Source organism: Sapajus apella, unplaced genomic scaffold, assembly GCF_009761245.1.
Source record: "Sapajus apella isolate SASKATOON/1434 unplaced genomic scaffold, GSC_monkey_1.0 scaffold17, whole genome shotgun sequence".
NCBI classification, from domain to species: Eukaryota; Metazoa; Chordata; class Mammalia; order Primates; family Cebidae; genus Sapajus; species Sapajus apella.
Window position 1 is genome coordinate 5,759,067 of NW_022436957.1, and position 24,845 is coordinate 5,783,911.

At 44.4% G+C, this 24,845-nt stretch overlaps 2 protein-coding genes across 8 annotated transcripts in view; both read left to right on the forward strand.

Annotated features, from left to right (window-relative positions):
* The window catches only part of SHROOM2 (shroom family member 2), a 159,633-nt gene extending 154,147 nt beyond the window's left edge, over positions 1–5,486 (forward strand). For 6 of the 7 annotated variants that reach the window (XM_032285877.1, XM_032285880.1, XM_032285878.1 and 3 more), the window contains 2 exons: positions 697–969; positions 2,739–4,424. In XM_032285877.1, coding sequence (XP_032141768.1) covers positions 697–969; positions 2,739–3,005 — 540 coding nt within the window. In that variant the 3' untranslated portion in view covers positions 3,006–4,424. Of the gene's footprint in view, positions 1–696; positions 970–2,738 lie in introns of all 7 variants that reach the window. The other variant, XM_032285879.1, reaches the window with a different exon arrangement.
* Positions 5,487–17,284: 11,798 nt separating this feature from the next.
* CLDN34 (claudin 34) lies at positions 17,285–19,299 on the forward strand. The gene has a single exon (XM_032285817.1). It carries the CDS (start codon positions 18,308–18,310, stop codon positions 18,950–18,952), a length of 645 nt encoding a protein of 214 aa, XP_032141708.1. The 5' UTR covers positions 17,285–18,307; the 3' UTR covers positions 18,953–19,299.
* The last annotated feature ends 5,546 nt before the right edge of the window (positions 19,300–24,845 follow it).

A 24,845-nucleotide genomic window follows, 5' to 3' on the forward strand; every position in this document is an offset into this window, starting at 1 on the left:
CACCTGAGGTCAGGAGTTCAATACTAGCCTGGCCAACATGGTGAAACCCCGTCTCTACTAAAATTACAAAAATTAGCCAAGTGTGGTGGTGTGCGCCTGTTATCCCAGCTACTTGGGAGGCTGAGGTGTGAGAATCACTTGAAGCTGGGAGGAGGGAGTTGCAGTGATCGGAGATCGAGCCATTGCACTCCAGCCTGGGCAACAGAGCAAGAACCTGTCTCGAAAAATAGAAACAAAATAAATAATTGCTAGTGACAATAATTATATATACAGAACACTTACTAATCACGGAATTCAGTGCTGGACATAAGACTCAATAGTTTATATGTGAGTCTTTAAATTGGAAAATTGCAAAGGACAGAATACATAGGTCTGTGACTCCTTCCAAAGATATGGGTTGAAACTGCATCGACCATGAGGAACATTGGGGCCACAACTCTGATGTTGTCTAATAGGGCATGAACAGAACGAGAACAGGTTTGTTTTATTTTTAAATGCCAATAATGTCATCAGGAGTCATTCTCCTTTCCCATAGTCATTTAAATCTCCTATTATTTGATGATGCAAAAGTGAGCTTTCACACAGGTTGGCTGCACCTTTGGCGCAGGTGCACCAAGGCAGCAGTGAGCAGCATGGCAGGGGTGGGGCCGGCCTAACCAGTGTCTCCGTGTTCCCTTGCCGTCCCGTGCCCAACAGCAGGAGCTCATCGAGAGCATCAGCCGCAAGCTGCAGGTGCTCCGAGAAGCACGTGAGAGCCTGCTGGAGGACGTGCAGGCCAACACCGTGCTGGGGGCCGAGGTGGAGGCCATCGTGAAAGGCGTCTGCAAGCCCAGTGAGTTTGACAAGTTCCGGATGTTCATTGGGGACCTGGACAAAGTGGTGAACCTCCTGCTGTCACTGTCAGGCCGCCTGGCCCGGGTGGAGAATGCCCTCAATAATTTGGATGACAACGCTTCTCCTGGCGATCGGGTAAATGCAGATGAGTCTGATTTGGAAATTGAGGGGTGGTCTCGTGGGAAGGCTGGTTTTCGAGTGTTGTGAAAGCTCCTTGGAGCCTAGCATAGCTTCCACGTGGCCTGTTCCACCTCCTCCTGCATACCTTGTTGAGGCAGTGCACGCTCTATTTCTTCTCCTTCCTTTTACATTTATTTAGTTGTTTGTTAGTTTGTGAGTGGTAGGATCTCATTCTGTTGCCCATGCTAGAGTGCAGTGGTGCAATCTCGGTTCACTGCAGCCTCTGCCTCCCTAGGTTCAAGCGATTCTCCCACCTCAGCTTCCCGAGTAGCTGAGCTCACAGGTGCTTGCTGCCATGCCTGGCTAATTTTTGTATTTTTTTGGTAGAGATGGCGTTTCACCATTTTGGCCAGGCTGGTCTGGAACTCCTGAGCTCAAGTGATCCGCCTGCCGCAGCCTCCCAAAGTGCTGGGATTACAGGTGTGAGCCACCACGCTGACCTCTTTCCTTTTAATAGTATGTGTGTGTGTGTGTTGGGGGGTGCTCATCAGATGCAGGGAGTTGAACCATCATTGGGCTGCAGGGCTGCAAGATCTTCCCAAAGAACTGTCACCTCTTCTCGACATTTTTTCAGATATTCCTATTGACTCTTGACTCTTACTGATAATTGTGTCTTCCTAGAAAATCACGTTTGTTTTTAACTTTTCTTTGACCACCTGTAAGTCCATAGCAGACATATCTGCCTCCTGACGATCATAAGCACTCAATGATAGATATTTTTTTGTGTTGGTTGTAGCTGTTAACAAGAGGGCATATATCAGTCTAGAAGACAGTGCACCTCACTTTTCTCCTGCTCCGGAGGCATGCAGCTCTCAAGGCGTTTCTCAGTGGGTCTGTCTTTCATCCTTTCACATATGAACCAAGAGAAATAATAGATGCCTTATTGGCTTTCACCTCATAGGCCAAATATCAGTAAAATGGCTAGTTTTATTTGCACAGAACAGCCCTTCAGTGTGTTCGTCTGTATCATGAATAAAACAACCACTCTCAAGGGGAGCAGAAGAAGTGCCCCTCCCCTCTCTCCAGGTGAGCGTGATTTCTCCAGATGAGCACAGTACACTGTCCTGGCGCTGGGCTTGGAGACGGTGCCCTTCTGCACTCAGCCGAGTGCTTAGTAACTGTGTCGTGGAACTAGCTAGGTCAGGGTGGCATCGTTTCCGAGGGGGCCACTGGCCAACACCCATGCACAGCCCTGCGTCTTCTCCACCCTCGGGCTTCCTAGTGTGAAGACACTCTCTGCAGGCTCAAGGGCTCCTCCTCCTCCTGCCAGGAGTGTTTAGCAAGCCTGCCCTGAATTTCTCTCAAGTCTTCCCACGTGGCCAGCTGTCTCACAGTGCTGCCATGGAGCGCACCTTGACGCCAGGAGAGTCCCGCAGTCCTTTAACCTTTATAGCATCTCAGAATTATGTCGTTGTGAGTCCCTTGGTGACTTCTGCTCACCATTCAAGACAGGTGGGAGAGAGTCAGGCTCACACAGCAGGAGGAAACCCAGAGAGGCCCATGGGCAGCTTCTGGGGACCTCAGGCTGGAGCCCACTGCAGCCATGAGACATGTGCCCCCAGGCCCTGGGTTTGTCTGTGTGGATCCCATCAAATCTCTGGTGGCATCAGGGTTTTCATCAATAAGTTGTGGGACACCCCCCACAAGTTGCCAGTGTCTTCAAGGGTTGACCAGTGCCCTGGCTTTCATCCTGGTCCTCAATGGGCTTGTTTGTCTGTCAACAGCAATCACTGCTTGAGAAGCAGAGAGTCCTGGTCCAGCAGCATGAGGATGCCAAGGAGCTCAAGGAGAATCTGGACCGCCGCGAGCGCATCGTCTTTGACATTTTGGCCAACTATCTGAGCGAGGAGAGCCTCGCGGACTATGAGCACTTCGTGAAGATGAAGTCAGCCCTCATCATCGAGCAGCGGGAGCTGGAAGATAAAATCCACCTTGGTGAAGAGCAGCTGAAGTGCTTATTTGACAGCCTTCAGCCGGAAAGGGGCAAATAAGAGCTCAGTCCCCAGTAGAGGAGGGACACGGGGCCTCCAAGCTCCAGCTCCATTCCCAAGGATACTCGCGAAGACCCCACCCATGTTGGTGCCCTGGAGAGAGACTCCTCCCATAGCAAAAGGGCTGTTAGAAAAGCAATAACTTTTGTGTTTGTGTGGGATGATTTATTTAATTTTTTAGTTTCCCTTTTGATTGCTGAGAGCCATTTTCCTTTACGTATAACTACGCGTGATGCTAGGCTCTGCCGAATGGTGAATTTCCACTGCACGGGCTATGGGCTGGGCCCATGGTGCATGCCGAGTGGTTACTGTCAGTAGGAGACCCGTTGTTCCTCCCGTCTTCAGATGCTTAGCCAACTGCTTGGACAGCAGCCAGCGCGTCATGATGTGCATGAAAGGGGAGACCCTGGTGTGCATCTTCTCTTGTGATTCATCCAGGCATGGGTGGCCACGTTTTGTCCCTGCTCATTCAACAGTGTGAGCATTTGTCTATTATCTAATGATGTTCTCTGACCCAGCATAAATCATGGTGGTGATGATGATGATAATTTATTAGCTTTTTGGAAAGGTGAATAGTTTCCTAATGGTTAAAAACCAACTGTGAAATGAACAGCCTGCATTGTTGGATTCACTCATTCTAAGATTAAATTGCCACTTAAATAATATGCATGCTTTAAAACACACTCACACACCAAGCAGGCAAATAGCTTTAGTCCTTCTCACCCAACATCACAGTTTTTCTGCAAAGTAAAATTTTTTGGTTAAGAGTGTGTCCAGTAATAATGTGCTTGTTAGCTGTTTCTCAAGACCAACAGAATATTTTTTAAGTGACTTTTCCCCCATGTATTTTGTATGCAATGGCTGTCCGTGATAATTGGCTACTTTTCCATGTCTTCCTCCTTAAATAGTTTAGCATGGCATGAGGGCCACATTCCATGTACGGGAAGACCCTTCCTCTGGCTCTTCAGAGGTCCTGTGGACTACACAACTCCTGAGCTTGATCTTTTTCTGCCATGAAGTTTAAAGATTCTGTGCCCATTTTCTCGATTGAAGGGCAGGATTCTAAAGAGCGCCTGGTTTATTAAAAGAAAACATTGACATGCTGTCAATTTCCAATTGACAAGTCACAGACTGGGAGAAAATATTTGCAAATTGTGTATCTGACAAAAGGTTTGTGTCCAGGATGTACAAAGAACTCTCAAACTGGATAGTAAAAAAACAAACAGCTCAAGTAAAAAGCAGGCGAAAGACTTGAGACGCTTCACCAAAGAGCATACACGCGTGGCAAACAAGCACACGAAAAGACATTCAGCCGCTGATGGCTTGGTTATAATTTATAACTTACTTATTTTTATCTAATATAGATTCAGTGTATTTCTTCAAAAAATGTTTATCTAATGCATGTTAATGGTGAGTGAATCCCTTGGGTGACTTCACGTTTAAGTTGTATTAGGGCATTTGTTGGATCAAGGATCATTTTATTCCCATAAAAGAAGTTTTCCAGTGGAATAGAGATTTCATTTTGTCAGCAGCAGTGACCACAGCCTTACCAAAGCACACACATGTGTGCATGCACAGACGCACACCCATAGATGTCTTAAAAGACTGTAATCCACACGTCCTGAGCCAGAGGGGCCGCATTGACGGTAATGCATTCCATAGTCACGTCCAAACTGGCAAGCTCAATGATGCAGGCAATAAACCACCTTTTTGGCAGCCTACCAATGCCAAAAGGATGAATGCCCTTCCAAAAGTGTGTATTCCTGTTAAATTAAGCTCTTGCTAACTTGGAAAATCCCTGTTTTGCCAGTGAAGCTTCCTTCTCCTCTCCAGCTGGTAGTCAATTGCTGTGAATGTTGGTCACGTCTGAAAAGGTGAAACTGGCTGTGCACTTACCCTCGTCTTTCTCCCCCAGGGAGACGACCCAAGGAATTTCAGAGTATTTTGTTTGATAGAGCTTTTACCTGTTATTCTTTGCCCTCAAATACGGTATTGTGGTCATTTTGATGATATGTGTGTAAAATGTGAATAATCCAATTTGTGTATCTGTACCCAGCCTTTTGATGTCTTTAGGACTTTCTCTTCTACATAGCAATACATAGTGCTCGAGTATCCTTGTAGCAAATTGCATAGAGTCACAGCTGTCCTGTCAGTTACCCTGTTTGCCTCTGAAATGTCTGGTTAGTGGGGACCCAAAGATTCTAGTGAGTTAATGTCCATAACTGTATCTAGTTGTTGTTATTCATAGAAAAGCAATCTGGTGCTAATGGTTGGCCCTGGTGTTCTTAGGTGGCAGCTGCTCCCTCACCCTGTCGTAGTGAGGCTGTGGAGGGCTCTGCCTATGGGTTGTGGCCTGTGGCTTGTATCCTTCAGTCCACCGCAGCAAATGTGTGTAGATTTCGTGCTTGACACTTACCACTCACCTATCAACAGATCATCCTGCTTGACTGTAACAAAATAAATAGTGTCTCTTCAAGTGAATGGAGCATGTCTTTGATTTACCTACCTTATAGCTTTTGTAAAAAAAAAAAAAAAAATCCTCACCATATGTCAAGATTCTTAAGCCATCTGAGTAAACCATGGGATTGATTATAAGTGTGCAATTTATTTACACTAGTCGGTTTGTAGTAAGGAAGCAGTCAGGGACCAGGTCACATCAGTTAGCTGGTGCCCCAGTAATGCTGTGTGACAAACAACTATAAAATGTCAGCAGTGTTCAGTGGAACAAAGTATTGGCTTAGCTCATGAATTTATAGATGAGCTGATTTGGGCTGGGCTCTGTGCTGTGTGCCTCTCCTCTTCCTTGTGGGACCAGCAGTGTGGCTGGATATGTCCATGGCAGGGACACAAGACAACACGCCTTGTCACCAAGGGGCTTCTCCTGGCTTTGTCCTGTCACACCTGCTAACCTTCTGGCAAAGCACATCTCGCCAACCCTGGCATCAAAGGGTGTGGGACGGGCTCCACCTCTTTAGTGGAGGAACCATAAATTCACCTGGCACAGTGTGGACACAGGGAGAGGTGAAGAATTGGGGCTGTCCATGGGCTCCCTCTCGCCCGCCCCGTAGTATCTACTGATATGGGGTGGCACCAAAGCAGCTGGGACCATGAAGCCAAGCTGCCTGGAGCAGAGCCACCTCTGTCACTTCCTAGTTGTGTGGCCACAGCAAGTGACCCAGTCTCTGTGAGCCCCAGCTTCTTCCCTCGTAATTGGAGGTGGGCTGCTGTGAGCTCAAGTGAGTTGATACATGTTCCTGTGCTTAGACACCATGCTTGATTCACAGCAGGCCTATATAAGCTATGAATATGGCTCTCATCATTCTGCTGTGGACCTGGAGGAAACACTGTCCCTGTCGTCAGGTCTGCCCACCAGAACCACCCGAGAGATACGGTTCATTTCTGTTAATTGGTAGGATTACAGATGTTTCTGTTAGGAAACAGATTTGTGAGACCTGAAGGTTAGGCAGTCAGGGTTATGGGAAGACACTTTAAAAAAAGAAAAAAAGATGCAGTCTTCCTCTGTTGCCCAGGCTGGAGTGCCATGGTGCAGTCCTGACTCACTGCAGCCTCCAACTCCAGGGCTCCAGTGATCCTCCCATCTCAGCCTCCCAAGTAGCTGGGACTACAGGTACACTCCACCACACCTGGCTAACTTTTTATTTTTGTGGAGACAGCATCTTGCTATGTCACTCAGGCTGGAGTGCAGTGACGCAATCTCTGCTCACTGCAACCTCCACCTCCCGAGTTCAAGTAATTCATGTGCCTCAGTCTCCTGAGTAGCTAGGATTACAAGTGTGTGCCACCATGCCTGGCTAATTTTTGTATTTTTAGTAGAGACAGGGTTTCACCATGCTGGCCAGGCTGGTCTCGAACTCCTGACCTCAAGTGATCCATCCGCCTCAGCCTCCCAAAGTTCTGAGATTACAGGCATGAACCACCACTCCTGGCCTTACGATGGTCAGATCTTAATTTATATGTTTAACCTCTTGTTAAGCTTTGGGCTGTAAAGTAGAGCAGGTTCTGTGATTCATTCTAATATGTTCTAACAGTCAAAAACTGGAAACAGCTTCGATGTTTATCAATAGAATGAATAATGATGGTCTCCTATGTACAATAAAATACTGCTCAGAAATACAAAGGCATGGATTACTGAAACACACAAAATTTAAGAATGCATCTAGGCCGGGCGCGGTGGCTCAAGCCTGTAATCCCAGCACTTTGGGAGGCCGAGGCAGGTGGATCACGAGGTCAAGAGATCGAGACCATCCTGGTCAACATGGTGAAACCCTGTCTCTACTAAAACTACAAAAAAATTAGCTGGGCATGGTGGCGCGTGCCTGTAGTCCCAGCTACTCAGGAGGCTGAGGCAGGAGAATTGCCTGAACCCAGGAGGCGGAGGTTGCGGTGAGCCGAGATCGCGCCATTGCACTCCAGCCTGGGTAACGAGAGCGAAACTCTGTCAAAAAAAAAAAAAAAAAAAAAAAAAAAAAAAAAAGAATGCATCTAAGAAACACTGTGCCAAGTGGGAGCCGGCTGAGGTAAGAGGAGCGCCTGCTGTAGGACTTTGTTTATGTGAGGTTCTGGAATTGGCCAAGCTGTCCGTGGTAGAAAATATCAAAGTCAAAGTTGTCTCCAGAGGGTGGGGGTAGGCACAGGGTACTTGGGGTGAAGTTCATGTTCTGCAAATGGATAGGGGCATGGGTTACACAGGTGTTGGCTTTTGTCAAAATCCAACCATTATACTCGTAAGATTTGTGCATTTTATGAAAAAATATTGAACTGCACTTCATGCTATGCAAGCTGATGTATTTAGGGAAGAATGTACTGATGTCTGCAATTTGCTCTGAAATGCATAAAAAAGATGTGTGAATGGGCGAGGAGAGATGAATAGGTGTATTGATATGAGATAGGCACAGTAAAACACTAATGGCAGAAAGTTGGTAGTGAGTATACAGGTGTTTACTGTAAAATTCTTTCAACTTTGCTGTTTGAAAAAGTTCATCATCAAATATTTGGAGAAAATGTGCATCTCGCCCAACATAGCCTTCCTAAGAGCCTTCCATATGATCTGTCTGCTCTTAGGTGTTCACAAAAGAGATGCAAAAGCCATTTCCTGAGCATATAGTTCACTTATTCTCTTGTCAATGTATTCATACAAATATAGTTATTAATATTCTTCTCTTTTTACCAGAAAATTATAATACGGTGCATTTGTCCATTCTTGCATTGCTATAAAGAACTACCTGAGACTGGGTAATCCATAAAGAAAAGAGGCTTAATTGGCTCACAGTTCCACATGCTGTACAGAAAGCATGACTGGGGAGGCCTCAGGAAACTTACAATTATAGCAGAAGGCAAAGAAGGAGTCATGTCTTGTGGTTGGAACAGGAAGGAGAGAGAGAAGGGAGGTGTTACACACTTTTAAAACAACCAGAGCTCATGAGAACTCACTATCATAACAACAGCAAGAGGGAAATCCACTCCCATGATCCAGTCACCTCCCACCAGGCCCTTCCTCCAACATGGGGGAGGCGGTTACAATTGAAGTGTGTGTGTGTGTGTGTGTGTGTGTGTGTGTGTGTTTTAAGACGGGTTTTCACCAAGTTGGCCAGGCTGGTCTTGAACTGACCTCGTGATTCGCCCACCTCAGCCTCCCAAAGTTCTGGAATTACAGGCGTGAGCCTACATGCCCGGCCTCTGGCCTCTCCACTAATCCCATTCATGGGGAGTTTTTCCCTCATGGCCTGATTACCTCCCAAAGACCCTACCTCCTAATACTAGCACATTGGGGTTAGGATTTTAACATCTAATTAGGGGTTAAGGGGGGCAAACATTCAGTCCATAACAGTTGTCAACTTTTTGGCACATATAAGAAAAGCATGTTTCTTTAATTTTTCTTTTCTTTTCTTTTTTTTTTTTAAGAAGGAGTTTTGTTCTTATTGCCCAGGCTAGAGTGCAATGGTGCGATCTAGGCTCAATGCAACCTCTGCCTCCCGGGTTCAAGTGATTCTCCTGTCTCAGCCTCCTGAGTAGCTGGGATTACAAGCATGGCATGCACCACCATGCCTGGATAATTTTGTATTTTTAATAGAGATGGGGTTTCACCATGTTGGTCAGGCTGTTCTCGAACTCCTGACCTCAGGTGATCCACCTGCCTCGTCCTCCCAAAGTGCTGGGATTACAGGCATGAGCCACCAAGCGCAGCTTCTTCAATGTTTTTCTAAGTTTGAAAAAGAAAACAAAATGGTATTTAAGAATTAGAAGGGGGAGGTGTAGCTCTTAATGTATAAGACAGCCATAACCTAAAGGATGCAAGGAAACAGACTCACCTAGTGATGAGCTTGCTACATTCCTGAAGTGATGAAATATTCATTTTAAATAGGCTGTGGGCTGGATGTAGTTGCTCACGCCTGTGATCCCAGCACTTTTGGGAGGCCGAGGTGGGAGGATTGCTTGAGCCCAGGAGGTCAGGACCATACTGGCAGCATGGCAAAACTGCATCTCTACTAAAAATACAAAAAAAAAACAATCAGCCGGACGTGGTGACCTGCACTTGTAGTCCCAGCTACTGGGGGAAGCTGAGGTGAGAAGGTCACTTGAGCACAGGAGGCAGAGGTTGTCTGAACTGAGATCATGTCACTGCACTCCAGCCTGAGCAGCAGAACCAGACCCTGTCATCAATCGATCAATCGTTTTTTAAAAATGGCTATGAAATGCCTGTGTATTGTCATCCCTAGAACAACCACTGAAAAACTGTACAAAGAGATTCAGACAACTCAATAGATCAACTAAAACATACTCAGATAACCCAAAAGAGCGCAGGAGGAGGAAAGCTGAAACAACAACAACAAACAGAAGAAAAAAATGTTAAAACAGCAGACCTGCCTGGGTGTGGTGCCACGCACCTGGAATCCTAGCACTTTGGGAGGCCGAAGCGACAGGAGTTCAAGACCAGCCTGGAAGACATAGGGAGACCCCGTCTCTCCAAAAAAAAAAAAAAAAAAAAATAGGGGAGGGACAGCGGGGGTGGGGAGTTGGGAAGAGATAGCATGGGGAGAAATGCCAGATATAGGTGATGGGGAGGAAGGCAGCACATCACACTGCCACGTGTGTACCTATGCAACAATCTTCTTCTTCACATGTACCCCAAAACCTAAAATGCAATAATAAAAAAGAAATATATCCCTCCCACTTAAAAAAAGAAAAAAAAAAATTAGCTGGGCATGGTGACATGTGCCAGTGTTCCAGCTACTAGGAAGACTGAGGCAGGAGGATCACTTGAGCCTAGGAATTGGAGGCTGCAATGAGCTATGATCATACTATTACAGTCCAGCCTGGGTAGCAGAGTAGACCCTGTCTCAAAAAAGAAAAACAAAATCTCCAAACAGTAAAAAAGGAGGAAGTGGCTATTTCTGCTCTCCAGTGTATGACAACATTTGGAAATCATCAAACACTTGGAGCCCAGTGGGAGTGAGACTATAGTTACCTCCCTCCAAATTCAGATTGGCCCTCCTACTTTCTGCCATAGGAGGGGACTGGTGGTCTGTGATTATGGTTGGGGGGTGATTGGGGGCATCGGATATAGATTCCCAGACACTATTCCTATTGACAGTCTCCCTCTACTTCCCACCCCCCCCCCCCCAGCCCCCCCCCCGCCGAGGCACCCGGTGCCACAAAGAATCTTGCTCCCAGCAGGTCTGCATCTGAGCCTTCTGGTCTACCAAGCCAGTTGGCATTTGTCTATCACCTTTCCTGCTGCCAGGATTTTTTTCATCTGCTGTGTTCTCTGAGGGTTGGTGCCTCTTTTACACCTTTTCTGTCATTTTAGTGGGCTTTGGGGAGACGGTGCAGGTAAATACCTGTGTGCAGTTTTTTGTTTTTGTTTTTGTTTTTTTCTGTTTTAAAAGATAACCAATAGTCAATGCAGAAAATCACATAAACTTGTCACATTGTAGGACACCGAAAAACAAGAAAAATCACTTAGAATTCCCCAGCCAGTCAGGAGTCCAAGACCAGCCTGGCCAACATGACGAAACCCCGTCTTTACTAAAATACAAAAAATTATCCAGGCGTGATGGCACGCGCCTGTAGTCCCAGCTACTTGGGAGGCTGAGGCTGGGGAATCGCTTGAACCCGGGAGGCGGAGGTTACAGTTAGCCGAGATCGCACCACTGCACTCCAGCCTGTGAACAGAACAAGACTCCATCTCAAAAGAAAAGAATTCCCCAGCCAGACATAGGCAGCATGTTAATGTCCTGTTAGTGCTATAACACATTACCACAAACTTCATGATTTTAAATGCCATATTTATGCATTACGGTTGTGAAGTTCAGAAGTCTGCAATCACTCATGCCGAACTAAGGTCAAGGTGTGAGCAGGGCTACGTTCCTTTCTGGAAGCTCCAGGGAGAATTGGTTTCTTGCCTGTCTAGTTTCTAGAGGCCGCCCCATTCATTGTCTCACGGCCCCTTCCTCCATCCTCAAAGCCAGGTGTCTAGCGTATTCCAGCCTCTGATTCTCCTTCCATCACCTCATCTCCCTCCCTGACCCTCTTGCCTCCCTCTCACAAGAACCCTTGTGATGACACTGGCCCACCCAGATAGGCCGGGATCATCTCCCCACGGCAGGAGCCTCTATTCCATCACAGCTGCGAAGTGTTTTGCCATGGAAAGCAACATAGCCACATACCCCCTTCCTTCCTTCCCACCTTCCTTCCTTCCCATCCTCCTTCCTTCCCCCTTCCTTCCTTCCTGCTCTCCTTCCTTTCCCCTTCCTTCCCCACTTCTTTCCTTCCCCCGCTACCTTCCCTCATTCCTTCCCTCCCTCTCTCCTTCCCTCCCTCCTTCTCTCCTTCTTTCCTTCCCTCCCTCCTTCTCTCCTTCTTTCCTTCCCTCCCTCCCTCCATTCTTTTCCTCCCTCCCTTTTTCCTTCTGCTTTTTTTTTTTTTAGGAAACAGGATTATATAATAGTATTTTTGAAATCTGCTTTTTATTAAGCAGTATTGGGAACTTTGTCCTTAATTATCCTTCAACATAGTATTGAATTTTGGTGTGATATCCCATTATAAGGATATAAAATGGTTTACTGAACATATTCTCTAAGTGTGGTTTCAGGATTTTGCCTTTTTGTCCCAGTTGTCACCTCAGTTACAGAGTTCATTGGGTGTGCCTTGCACTTAGATCTTTGCACACATCTCTGCTCATTTGCTCAGAATAAATTCCTTATTATGGAAACCCTGTAAGCAAAGGAGTCCAGTGGGATTTTGACTACCATGTAACTTTTTGTCCTACATACTGGGTAGCTGGCAACATTTGCCTTTTGGCAGCCTCATTTCTTACACAGGTTCCATTTGAAGCTGTCCCTGATCTTAGTAGGTCAGTTTCACACACCGAGAATCACCCCACATCTTCCACTCGTCTTACCTACCTATACTGTTTTCCAAGAAGCCTGTAATTCAAGACTCAGCTAGAAAAAGGTCATTTCCCATGAACTAACAGTATCTTTCCCAGCTGGAGCCATGGCTCATGCCTGTAATCCCAATATTTTGGAAGGGTGAGACAGGCAGATCGCCCAAGCCCAGGAGTTGACCAGCCTGGACAACAAAGTGAGACTCCATCTCTACAAAAAATACAAAAGCTAGCTGGGCATGGTGATGCGTGCCTGTGGTCTCAGCTACTTGGGAGGCTGAGGATGGAGGATCACTTGAGCCTGGGAGGTTGACTGAGGCTGCAGTGAGTTGTAATTGTGCCACTGCACTCCAGCCTGGGCAAGAGTGAGACCCTGTCTAAAAAAATAAAATGAAAAGCCCACATAGCCAAGACAATTCTAAGCAAAAAGAACAAAACTGAAAGCATCATGCTACATGACTTCAAACTATATTACATGGCTACAGTAATCAAAACAGCATGGTACGGGTACCAAAACAGAGATATAGATCAATGGAACAGAACATAGGCCTCGGAGGCAATGCCACACATGTACAACCATCTGATCTTTGACAAACTTGACAAAAACAAGCAATGGGGAAAGGGTTTCCTGTTTAATAAATGGTGTTGGGATAACTGGCTAGCATTGTGCAGAAAGCAGAAACTGGACCCCTTCCTGACACCTTACACTAAAATTAACTCCAGATGGATTAAAGACTTAAACATAAGACCTAACACCATAAAAACCCTAGAAGAAAACCTAGACAAAACCAGTCAGGACATAGGCATAGGCAAGGACTTCATGACCAAAACACCAAAAGCATTGGCAACAAAAGCCAAAATAGACAAATGGGATCTAATTAAACTTCAGAGCTTCTGTACAGCAAAAGAAACAATCATTAGAGTGAACTGGCAACCAACAGAATGGGAAAAAATTTTTGCAATCTACCCATCTGACAAAGGGCTAATATCCAGAATCTACAAAAAATTAAAACAGATTTACAAGAAAAAAGCAAATCCATTCAAAAGGGTGAAGGACATGTACAGGCACTTTTCAAAAGAAGACATTTATGAGGCCAACAAACATATGAAAAAATGCTCATCATCACTGGTCATTAGAGAAATGCAAATCAAAACCACATTGAGATACCATTTCACGTCAGAATGGCGATCATTAAAAAATCTGGAGACAACAGATGCTGGAGAGGATGTGGAGAAATAGGAACATTTTTACACTGTTGGTGGGAGTGTAAATTAGTTCAACCATTGTGGAAGACAGTGTGGCAATTCCTCAAGGACCTGGAAATAGAAATTCCATTTGACCCAGCAATCCCATTACTGGATATATATCCAAAGGATTATAAATCATTCTATTATAAAGACACATGCACACGTATGTTCATTGTGGCACTGTTGACAACAGCAAAGACCTGGAACCAACCTAAATGCCCATTGATGATAGACTGGACAAGGAAAATGTGGCACATATACACCATGGAGTTCGTGTCCTTTGTAGGGACATGGATGAACATGGAAACCATCATTCTCAGCAAACTGACACAAGAACAGAAAAACAAACACCACATGTTCTCATAGGCAGGTGTTGAACAGTGAGAACACATGGACACAGGGAGGGAAGCATCACCCATCCTCTGTTGCAGGGGAGTAGGAGAGGGACAGTGTGGGGTAGGGAGATTGGGGAGGGATAACGGGGAGAAATGCCAGATATAGGTGATGGGGGGATGGAGGCAGCAAACCACATTGCCATGTATGTACCTATGCAACAATCCTGCATGCTGTACATGTACCCCAGAACCTAAAGTGCAATAATATATATATATATATATAATACAATAAAAAAATAAAACGAAAAAGAAAATAAATGGTGTCTTTCCTAATGCGTGGGTTGCCAGTGGTCCTTCACAACTCAATCTCATCCTGGTGGATGCCACTTCTGCTAACACTTGTACTTATATATTGCTACGGCTTAAAAAAAAAAAAAAAGTCATTACCTGCAGGTGATATGGGTTAGACACCAGTTCTAGGGCTGATGGGGAGAGAGGAATTAGGAGACCATACAGGTGTTGGAAGTGGACCCTGCAGGTCTATTAGCAAACATGCCCACCCTCCAAAGGCTGGCAGAGCAAAAGAGGTTACATGATGAAGCAAAGAAGCAACCAAAGGATGACAGCTGTAGTGACCTCAGGACCTAGGACTGAGATGTGGAGGAACAGGGTGACCAATGGAATGTGGGGACAGAACGGAACGTTGAGGGAAGGCCTCAGAACTGGAAACCATGGCTACAGTGTTGATGAGAACGCCCAGCTGCCTGGACCAAAATCCAGTGCTGAAGAGCCATGCCAGACGTCTGAGAGGAGCTATGTCCATGTCGGCCCCGCTGGACAGGTGAGCTGACCGCCCTCCCCTCAAGCTGCCAGTTCAGGTGGAGACCACGTCACTGGGTAGTGGAGGTTCATTCCTTCTTTATTGTGTTTTTTTTTTTTAATTGTGGTAAAGTATATGTAACATAAAATTTACCATCTTAGCCATTTAAGTATACAGTTTAGTGGCAGTAAGTACATGTAATTGTTGAGTAACTGTCATCACTGTCCAGCTCCAGAACTTTTTATCTTCCCCAAATGAAACTCTGTCCCCATGAAAGACAAACTCCCCCATTACTTCCCGCCAGCCCCTGGCAACCACCACCTACTTTCTGTCTAGGAATTTGACTCTCTATTACAGGTATGTCCTGTATGGGCAGCCAGACAGCATTTGTCCTTTTGTGATTGGTTTCTTTCACTCAGTGTAATGTCTTTGAGGTCCATTTGTGTGGTAGTCTGTGTCAGAACTTCCTTCCTTTTGAGATTATGGATAGAAATCATATTTCTGGTGTCAGTAGAGACCACATTTAGCTTCCATTGCCTGTGAGTGGGCACTTGGATTGTTTCCACCTTTGGTTACTGTAAATAATGTTGCTATGAACATGGGTGTAGAAATATGTCTTTGAGTCCATTCTTTCACTTCTTTTTGGATATGCACCCATGCACACAAACACACACACACAAACACACACAAGGAGACACACACACACATATATAAAACAACATCCATATTTGTACATTCCTTTGCATCCTTTTCCCACTTAACAGTGTCAATTTCCTGGATTAAAATGCTTTTGAAGACTTCACTGTAAATGGTTGAATAATATGCTGTATCCCCTGGAATAATGAAGTTTACTTAAGCATCCATATTGCTTCACATATTATCTCCAGATTTCTCTTATTCCCAATGTCAGCAACACCGCTGGTGAGCATCAGTGCCCAGACAGTTTGATCCCACTTCTCTGATTTGTCCACTAGAATTGATTACAAGAAGTGGGAGATTGGGTCAGGAGACACCCATGTTTTTCTTTTTGATAATATATATGTATTTTTCTGAGACAGAGCCTCACTCTGTTGCCTAGGCTGGAGTGCAGTAGAGCTATCTCTGCTCACTGCAGCCTACACCTCCCGAGTTCAAGCAATTCTCTTGCCTCAGCCTCCTGAGTAGCTGGGACTACAGGCGTGTGACACCATGCCCAGCTAATTTTTGTATTTTTAACAGAGACGGAGTTTCATCATGTTGGCCAAGCTGGTTTCGAACTCCTGACCTCAAGAGATCTGCCTTCCTTGGCCTCCCAAAGTGCTGGGATTACAGGCGTGAGCCACTGCCCCCGGCCTTACTCTTGATAGTAATTAATTAATACACTTTTATGTTTGTGTCTCTTTATGCACACCATTTTTTCCAATTAAAAAAGTAATAGACTTTAAGACAATAAAAGAAAAATCACCAGTAATCCTAGTATTCAGATGCATCTCGTTTTTTGTCTTCCCAGCATATTTTATGTTGGGCAAAAATAAGATCAGACTACTATATATACTAACAAGTTTGTTATCTGCATTTCAGATTCAACCCACGATGGACACTTTCCCATGTTGCTAAATCTTTTTCTACTTTATTATCTGCAAAGTATTATAATGAATAAATGGCTTTGCTTTAACATATACTAGGTAGTAAAGCATATTTATATGCTTAAATTAATCAATCTTCCATTGCTTGACAACTTTTTTATTGGAGATAGAGTCTTGCTATGTTGCCCAGGCTGGTCTCAAACTCCTGGGCTCAAGCAAGTTTCCCGAGACAACTGTTTCGTGAAATATTTTTTATTATTTTCTTATTTTAAATAATCATGCTGATTCCAGAAATATTTGAAAATACCGAACAGCCAGGCACCATTAAAAAATCACAATCTGAGTGTCATAAACGGACACAATATTGTGTGAAAGAAACCAGTCACAATGGCCAGGCTCAGTGGCTCACACCTGTAATCCCAGCACTTTGGGAGGCTGAGGTGGGTGGATCACAAGTCAGGAGATTGAGACCATCCTAGCTAACAGAGTGAAACCCGTCTACTGAAAATACAAAAAATTAGCCGGGCGTAGTGACACGCGCCTGTAGTCCCAGCTTCTCGGGAGGCTGAGGCAGGAGAATCGCTTGAACCCGGGAGGCAGAGGTTGCAGTGAGCCGAGATCATGCCACTGCACTCCAGCCTGGGCAACAGAGCGAAACTCTGTCTCAAAGAAAAAGAAAAAGAAACCAGTCGCACAAAAGCATTGACCATATGATCCCCATTTTGAAAAACAGGCAAAATAGAAATAACTGTGGGGATGCATGCTGAGATGATAAAACTATGAAAGCAAGCAAAGAAGTGGGAATATTGTGTATCTGAAATGAAATGGTGGTTCCATGGGTGCTCACCCCATCATCATTCATTGAGCTGCACACTTGTGTGCTTTTCTATATGTGTGTGACCCAGTTTAAAATGTCTCCTAACAGATTGGGATATAGCCTTTCAGTTCAATTTGTACCTCTGATTATATCATACATACTCTTTTGAAACATGTAATTTGTATTTGAAATATTATGGACATCTCCCTTTTGGTCACATAGAATGGCAACTAGAACGGCTGTCATGAAAAACATTAAAAGTACCAAATGTGAGAGAAAATATGGAGAAACTGGAACCTCCATCATTGCTGGTAGGAATATAAAATGGTGCAGCCACATGGGAAAACAGTTTAGCAATTTCTAAAAAATTGAATGTACACTTACCACATGAACCACCAATTTCACTCCTAGGCATCTACACCAGAGAAACAAGGACATATGCCCATACAAACTTTTATATTCAGGTGTTCATGACAGCATTATTTATAATAGCCAAAACATGGCACCAACCCAAACGTCCAAAAGCTGTTGAATGAACAAACTGTGGTCTATCCATACACTGGAATACCATTCAGCAATGAAAAGGGACAACCTTCTCATACCTGCTACAACATGGATGACCCTTGAAAATGTGCCATGTGAAAAGAGCCACACAAAACTATTACACCTTGTATGATTCCATTTGTATCGTCAATGTTGGTGTATAGCTCCATCGCATGGATGTAGCATAAATTCTTTCACCAAGCCCTATTGTTTGATTTGATGTTGTGTCCCAGTTTCCAATATTACAAACAATGCTGTGATGACCATCTTTGTGGCTACGTGTTTGTGGCCATCCTTAATTATGTCTTTACACCAATGTCCAGAAGTGGAACTGGCAGTCTTAAGGTGGGTGCATTTTAAGGCTTCTGGGAACTGTTGCAAAGTAGCCCTGCACAGTTTGCTCAGACTGCACTCCCACCAGCAGAGCAAGAGGGTCCAGGGTCTCCTTTCTCCATTACAGCCCCTCCCTCCTGGCACTGCTCACTCATAGGAGGCTGTCCCAGGTCCCAGGGCCACCCCCCTCACCATACTCTGTATTTGTTTGTAGTTTCCTGGGTGCACTGCCACCATGGCCTGGTTCTCCAACAATGCCAACTGTGGATTTTCAGTCTTCACCCTTGCCACCGTAGGATGGATCCTCTCCTCTATGTCCATGGGCCTTGTGGACTGGCGAACATGGCATGTGAAAGGCACCCCACCCTACCCCCCTGCGGTCGCCTACGTGGGACTATTTAGAGTCTGCATTTACGAGCATCACACCAACAGGACCACAGCCATATTTTGTTACCTATACAGCTCCAAGGACAACTTTCTCCCTTCTGAAATTTACATGGCTCAAAGCTTCCTACTGACTGCCAGCATTTTCGGATTCTTTGGGAGACTCGTTAAAATCTTAGCACTTAGGAACATGTCCTTGGGACTATTTGGGGGCAACACCTACAATTCATTCATTGTTTCAGGAATTCTCAACATTGCTGCTGGTATGTTTATCTTAATTGCTGTGTTCCAGAACTATGATGCTATCATTAATTCAAAGGGGATCACCTTCCCACCATCTTTCCAAATGCCCTTCAAGCCAGATGTGCAGGAAGTCGGCATGGCCATTCAAGTGGCAGGGATAGCTGCCTTCCTGATGCTGTTAAGTGGGATATTTTCTCTGTTGTACAGATGTTCCCTATACGCCCAAGTGCATCCTGAAATTTCAGAAATGTGAGTTTCCTGGTTGCATTGGCTTTGCAAATGCAAGATTTCTGGGAGTTTATGGGAGTGTTATTAGCATGCTCTACCAAATATTTCCAAGGACTCAAGACCATGGAGTGGGTAGTTTGGGACAGAAGGTGGCCAACTGCTTCCTTCTGTTATCTTGTGTATCTGAATGTGGTTCACTGATTTGTTGGTTGAATTGAGAACTTTTATTAAAAAAAAAAATCTTCCCACCTGCCAGTTGGTCTTATTGCAACTGGATTTTAATTATTGTTGGCTAAAGCAAATAACCAACACCATAAATTAAGGGTAGGGAATTAAGAGTTTCTAAGCACATTAACTCTCACATCTCCCTCTTAAACTTTTGCTAAAAACAATCATAGACCAGGCATGGTGACTTACACCTTTAATCCCAGCACTTTGGGAGGCTGAGGCGAGAGGATCACTTGAGGCCAGGAGTTCAAGATCAGCCTGGGCAGCATAGCAATACTTGGTCTCTACAAGAAAAATTAAAAATAAAATAGCTGGGCATGGTGGTGCATGCCTGTGGTTCTAGTTACTTGGGAGGCTGGGGTGGGAGGATCGCTTGAGCCCAGGAGTTGGAGGCTCCAGTGAGACATGATGGCACCACTGCACTCCAGCCTGAGCCACATAGCAAGATCCTGTCTCTTGAAAAACAAAAATCCAATAAACAAAAAACCAAGAATGGAGCTTATTTTCTATGTCATGGTAATAACATCTCTCTACCATGTAAAGTTTTCCAAAATGTGCAAAAGTAGAGAGGATATCATAAGAAATCTCCTCACGTGCATTGCCAGATTCCGCAGTTACTGAGATTCGGCACTTCCGCTTTGTCTTTCCATTCTTTCCCCTTTCTAATCTACATTTCTTTTTCCTATGTTTGTTTGTTTGTTTGTGGGTTTGTTTGTTTGTTTGTTTTGAGACAGTCTCGCTCTGTCGCCTGGGCTGGAGTGTAGTGGCGTGATCTCGGCTCACTGCAACTTCTGCCTCCCAGGTTCAAGCAATTCTGCCTCAGCCTCACAAGCAGTTGGGATTACAAGCACCCGCCATCACGCCCGGCTAATTTTTGTATTTTTTGTAGAGACGGGGTTTTACCATGTTGGCCAGGTTGGTCTCAAACTCTTCACTTCAAGTGATCTGCCCACCTTGGCCTCCCAAAGTACTGGGATTATAGGCATGAGCCAGTGTGCCCAGCCTCTTTTATCTAAGTACTTTAAAGCAAACCCCAGACACCATGTCTCTTTATCCCCATATAATTCCATATTGAACTCTTTAAAAAAGTGGACACTTCTTGCATAACCATATATGTAAAAAACTGAGCAGTTATTTCTCATTATGAAATAGATGTTTAGATGCCTTAAAAATAATTCTGTACCTTTATTTGTCCCACACCAAGTGCTCACTCTGCCTCTGAAGTGTTCATCTAAAACACTGACCCCCCCACTGTGTGCGCGTGTGCATGTGCGTGCACACACACACACACTCACACATAGCAACCCCTCTGCCTTTTTTTTTTTTTTTTTTTTGAATCAGGGTCTTGCTCTGTCGCCCAGGCTGGAGTGCAGTAACATGATCAAGACTTGGTGCAACCTTAACCTCCAGGCTCTGGTGAGCCTCCCACCTCAAAAAGTAGCTGGGACTACAGGCATGCGCCACCATGCCCAGCTAATTTTTTTGTATTTTTGTAAAGATGAGGTCTCACCATGTTGTCCAGGCTGGTCTTGAACTCCTGGGATCAAGCGATCCTCCTGCCTTGGCCTCCCAAGCACTGGGATTACATGTAAGAACCACTGTGCTTGACCTCATCTGCCTTTTTAATAAATGATTTTAATTTGCTGAAGAAAGTGGATTAACTTAATTTATTACCTCTAGAGGCTTGATTAGAGTCCTGGTCTATTCTCAGAGGAAGAGTATTTCATAGGTGGTACCATGTACTTCCTACTGATTGCACTATGCCAGGGGTACATGGTCATTATCCCTTTCAGTGATGCTAAGATTGGTCAGTGGATCTATGAAGGGAATGCCTGATCCCTTTTGTAAGTTTCCTCATCAAACTTCCACTAATGGTTTCATCTACTGATGGTCCTTGTTTGAATAAACTATCACACTGAGAATTGTGAGTAGTGACCTTTCCTTTCTTCCATCCCTCCCCCTCCCTCTCTCCCTCCTTCCCTTCCTTCCTTCCCTTTTTCCTCCCTCCCTTCCTTCCTTCCCTCCTTTCCTTCTCTCCCTCCCTCCTTTCCTCCTCCTCTCTTTCTCTCCCTCCCTCTGTTCCTCCTTCATTCCCTCTCTCCCTCACTCCTTACCTCCTCTCCCTCCCTTTTTTCCTCCTTCTCTTTCTCCCTTCTTCCCTTCTTCTCTTTCTCCCTCCTTCCCCAATTCTTTCCTTCTCTCTATTTCTCTTTCCCTCCTTCCCTCTCTCCTTCTCTCCCTTCTACTTCTCTCCTTCTCTCCCTCCTTCTCCTCTTCTTTCTCTCCCCTCTTCCTTCCTTCTCTCCCTCCTTCCCTCCTTCTCTCCCTCCCTCTTTCCCTCCTTTTCTCCTTCCCTCCCTCCCTCCTTTCTCCTTCTCTCCCTACCTCCTTCCCTCCTTCTCTTCTTCCTACAGGGATCTCTGTCCCCCAGGTTAGATTGCAGTGGTAGGATCATGGGTCACTGTAATCTCGCACTCTTGAGCTCAAGCAACCCTCCTGCCTTAGCCTCCTGTGTAGCTGGGATGACAAGTGGGTGCCACCATCCCCAGCTAATTTCTAATAAGTTTTTGTAGAGATGGGGTCTCATTATGTTGCCCAGGCTGGTCTCCCACTCCTGGCCTCAAGCAATCCTCCTGTCTTGGCCTCCCAAAGCTGCAAGTGGTGACTTTCTAATGTGAACGTTCTAGCCAGATATATCAGCTGAATGCTTTTGTGTGAGGGCTACATGGAGGCTGAAGTGGGAGACTCTCTTGAGCCCAGGAGTTGGAGACCAACCTGGGTAAGACCCCATCTCTAAGAAGAATAAAAAAGTTTTCCCTCATCATCTGTGGCTATTCGGTTACTCTAAAATCAGTGCATACACAAAAAAAGGCAGAGTAAATGCTTCATTCTTTGCTCCAATTGTTGATTTCTAGAGTGAAAAAGGAGAATGTCCTAGTTACCATTAGGGTTAACCAATGTATTGGTTGTTTTTATTATTTCTGTTTTCTTTTTCTTTTTTTTGAGATGGAGTGTTGCTCTGTTGTCCAGGCTGGAGTGCAGTGGTGCGATCTCAGCTCACTGCAACCTCCACCTCCCAAGCTCAAGCGATCCTCTGACCTCAGCCTCAAGAGTAGCTGGGACTACAGGTTCACGCCACCATGCCCAGCTAGTTTTTGTATTTTGTAGAAATGGCATTTCACCATGTTGCCCAAGCTGGTGTCAGACTACTGAGCTCAAACAATCTGCCTGTCTCGGGTTCCTAAAGTGCTGAGATCACAGGCGTGAGCCACTGTGCCTGGCTTCTTTTTCTTTTTTGAGTATCAACTCAACCCTTGAGTATGAATTCATGAAATTGTTTCTGTGTTTTTATTTTGGAAATTTTCAAGTGCATTCCAAAGTAGAGAAGCTATGGCCTCAGCCACAATCATTATCAATATCTGACCCACCGTGTTTCAGCCCTACCCTTCCTCCCTGTCCCATCTCCAGCTTGGATGATTTTAAATAAATCCCCAGCAATATGTTATTTTATCCACAAATACTTTTATATGTATCTCTCAAAAATACAGACCTCTTATTCTTTTTAACATAACCACATTGCCACTATCACACCAAACAGTTAACTTCTTTTTACAATTTGTATATATCTATACATATATATACATACACACACAAATTGAGACGGGCATCTCGCTATATTTCCCAGGCTGGTCTCGAAGTTTTGGGCTGAAGCAATCTGCCCACCTCGGCCTCCCAAATTGCTAGGATTACAGGCATGAGCCACCATGGCTGGCCAGTCACTGCTTAATATATTCAAATACCCAGTCAGTGTTCACATTTCCCTAATTACCTCATAAATGTTTATAAGAGTAACCTGTGGGTTTTTATAAGTTCCAAATGTTTCACTCAATTGCATTCACCCTTCCCATTTATGATCGAATTGTCCCATCTTTGGTAGTAAAGCTGTGGTGGCATGTGTGTCCTTTGACATGTCCTCATTGGCTTTTTTTTTAAGATTAAGAAAACCTCTTTATTCAGGACAATCTTAACATACTATTTACCTCAAGCAACTCTTCACTTTATCAATAAAATTCACTCTACAAAATAATTGTCCTAAAGAACAAAATGGTAAGGAGAAGGACATATCAACAATACTGTTTGCTACACTCATCAGGTGATAAGGAGAGAGATATTGAAATTAAAGCATGTTTATTTACTCTACATCTAATTACCTTTTGTACTAGTGGTTTGTGACCTCATGGAAATTTCTCCCAGAAGAATGTCCATACACACAAATTATGCACAGGTTCTCAAAACTCTCCAGGAACCTAATCTTGGATTTCGTTTTCAAAATAAGTGACAATTTCCAAAAGTTATTTTTTTTTTCATTTTCTTTCCTTTTTATTTTATTTATTTATATATTTTTTTGAGACAGAGTCTCCCTCTGTCACCCAGTATGGTACAGCGGAACAATCTTGGCTCACTGCAATCTCTGTCTCCCAGGTTCAAGCAATTCTCCTGTCTGAGCCTCCAGAGTAGCTGGGATTACCAGTATACACCACCACGCCCAGCTAATTTTTGTATTTTTAGTTGAGATTGTGTTTCACCTTATTGGTCAGCTGGCCTCAAACTCCTGACCTCAGGTGATAGGTGATCCACCAGCCTTGGCCTCCCAGAGTTCTGGGCTTACAGGTGTGAGCCACCGTGCCCAGCCCCCAAAATTATTTTTTTCATGTACAGTCTAGAAATTCCCTCATCTCATAATCTGAAGCTTATTTTTTAAACAAATTAACTTTACCAGTTAAAAACCTTCCTAGAATATTAATGAGCACATATATATTTTGCTGAAACCCGTTTTATTAAAAAGCTTTGAGTATTGGTTTCTACATTTAAAGTTTAGGAAAAAATAGGAATTTTAATAAAATTGAATTGATACCAAAGTCATTTTCCATTCTTCCAAGAAACATGACTAAAAATTATGTTAATATTTATCCCAGGAGCACAGCAAACTCTACATGCAGTAAGATCATGTAGCAGTTTTATGGATGTCATTCCCATAATTTGCATGGTAGCAGTGATGTTGTCCCCATTACGCTTTTTGTCTTGTTATTAAAAATATTTTAATAATATTTTAAATAACATTTTGTTGAAGTATAATTCACAGACTGTAAAATTCACCCTTTAATGTGTCCAAGTCAGTACTTTTTAGTATATTCACAGAGTTGTACAACCATCACTACCGTCTAATTGCAGAACATTTTCATCACCCCAAAAGGAAACCCCATGCCCTTTAGCAGTCCCCATTAGCCTTTGAGGCTTTCTTTTTCACCCCTCAACAAGATTTCCAAGTGTATCTTGTATATGTCAGGCACAAGACCTTGAATCAGCTATGTGGTTCCTTTAGTGAGCCCTGGAGATGAAGACGGGATTTAGAAACCACAATTTGGGCACTGGTGGTGCTTATCCACTCAGTTGTCATTATATTAGGTCTTTTTAGTGAACAGAACCAGGATATATGGTTGTTCTTTTTTTTTTTTTTTTTTTTTTTTTCAGACAAAGTCTCACTCTGTTGCCAAGCTGGCATGCAGTGGTAAGATCTAGGCTCACTGCAACCATGCAACCACCACCTCTCAGGTTCAAGCAATTCTGGTGCCTCAGCCTCCTGAGTAGCTGGGACTACAGGTGTGTGTGCCACCACACCTGGCTAATTT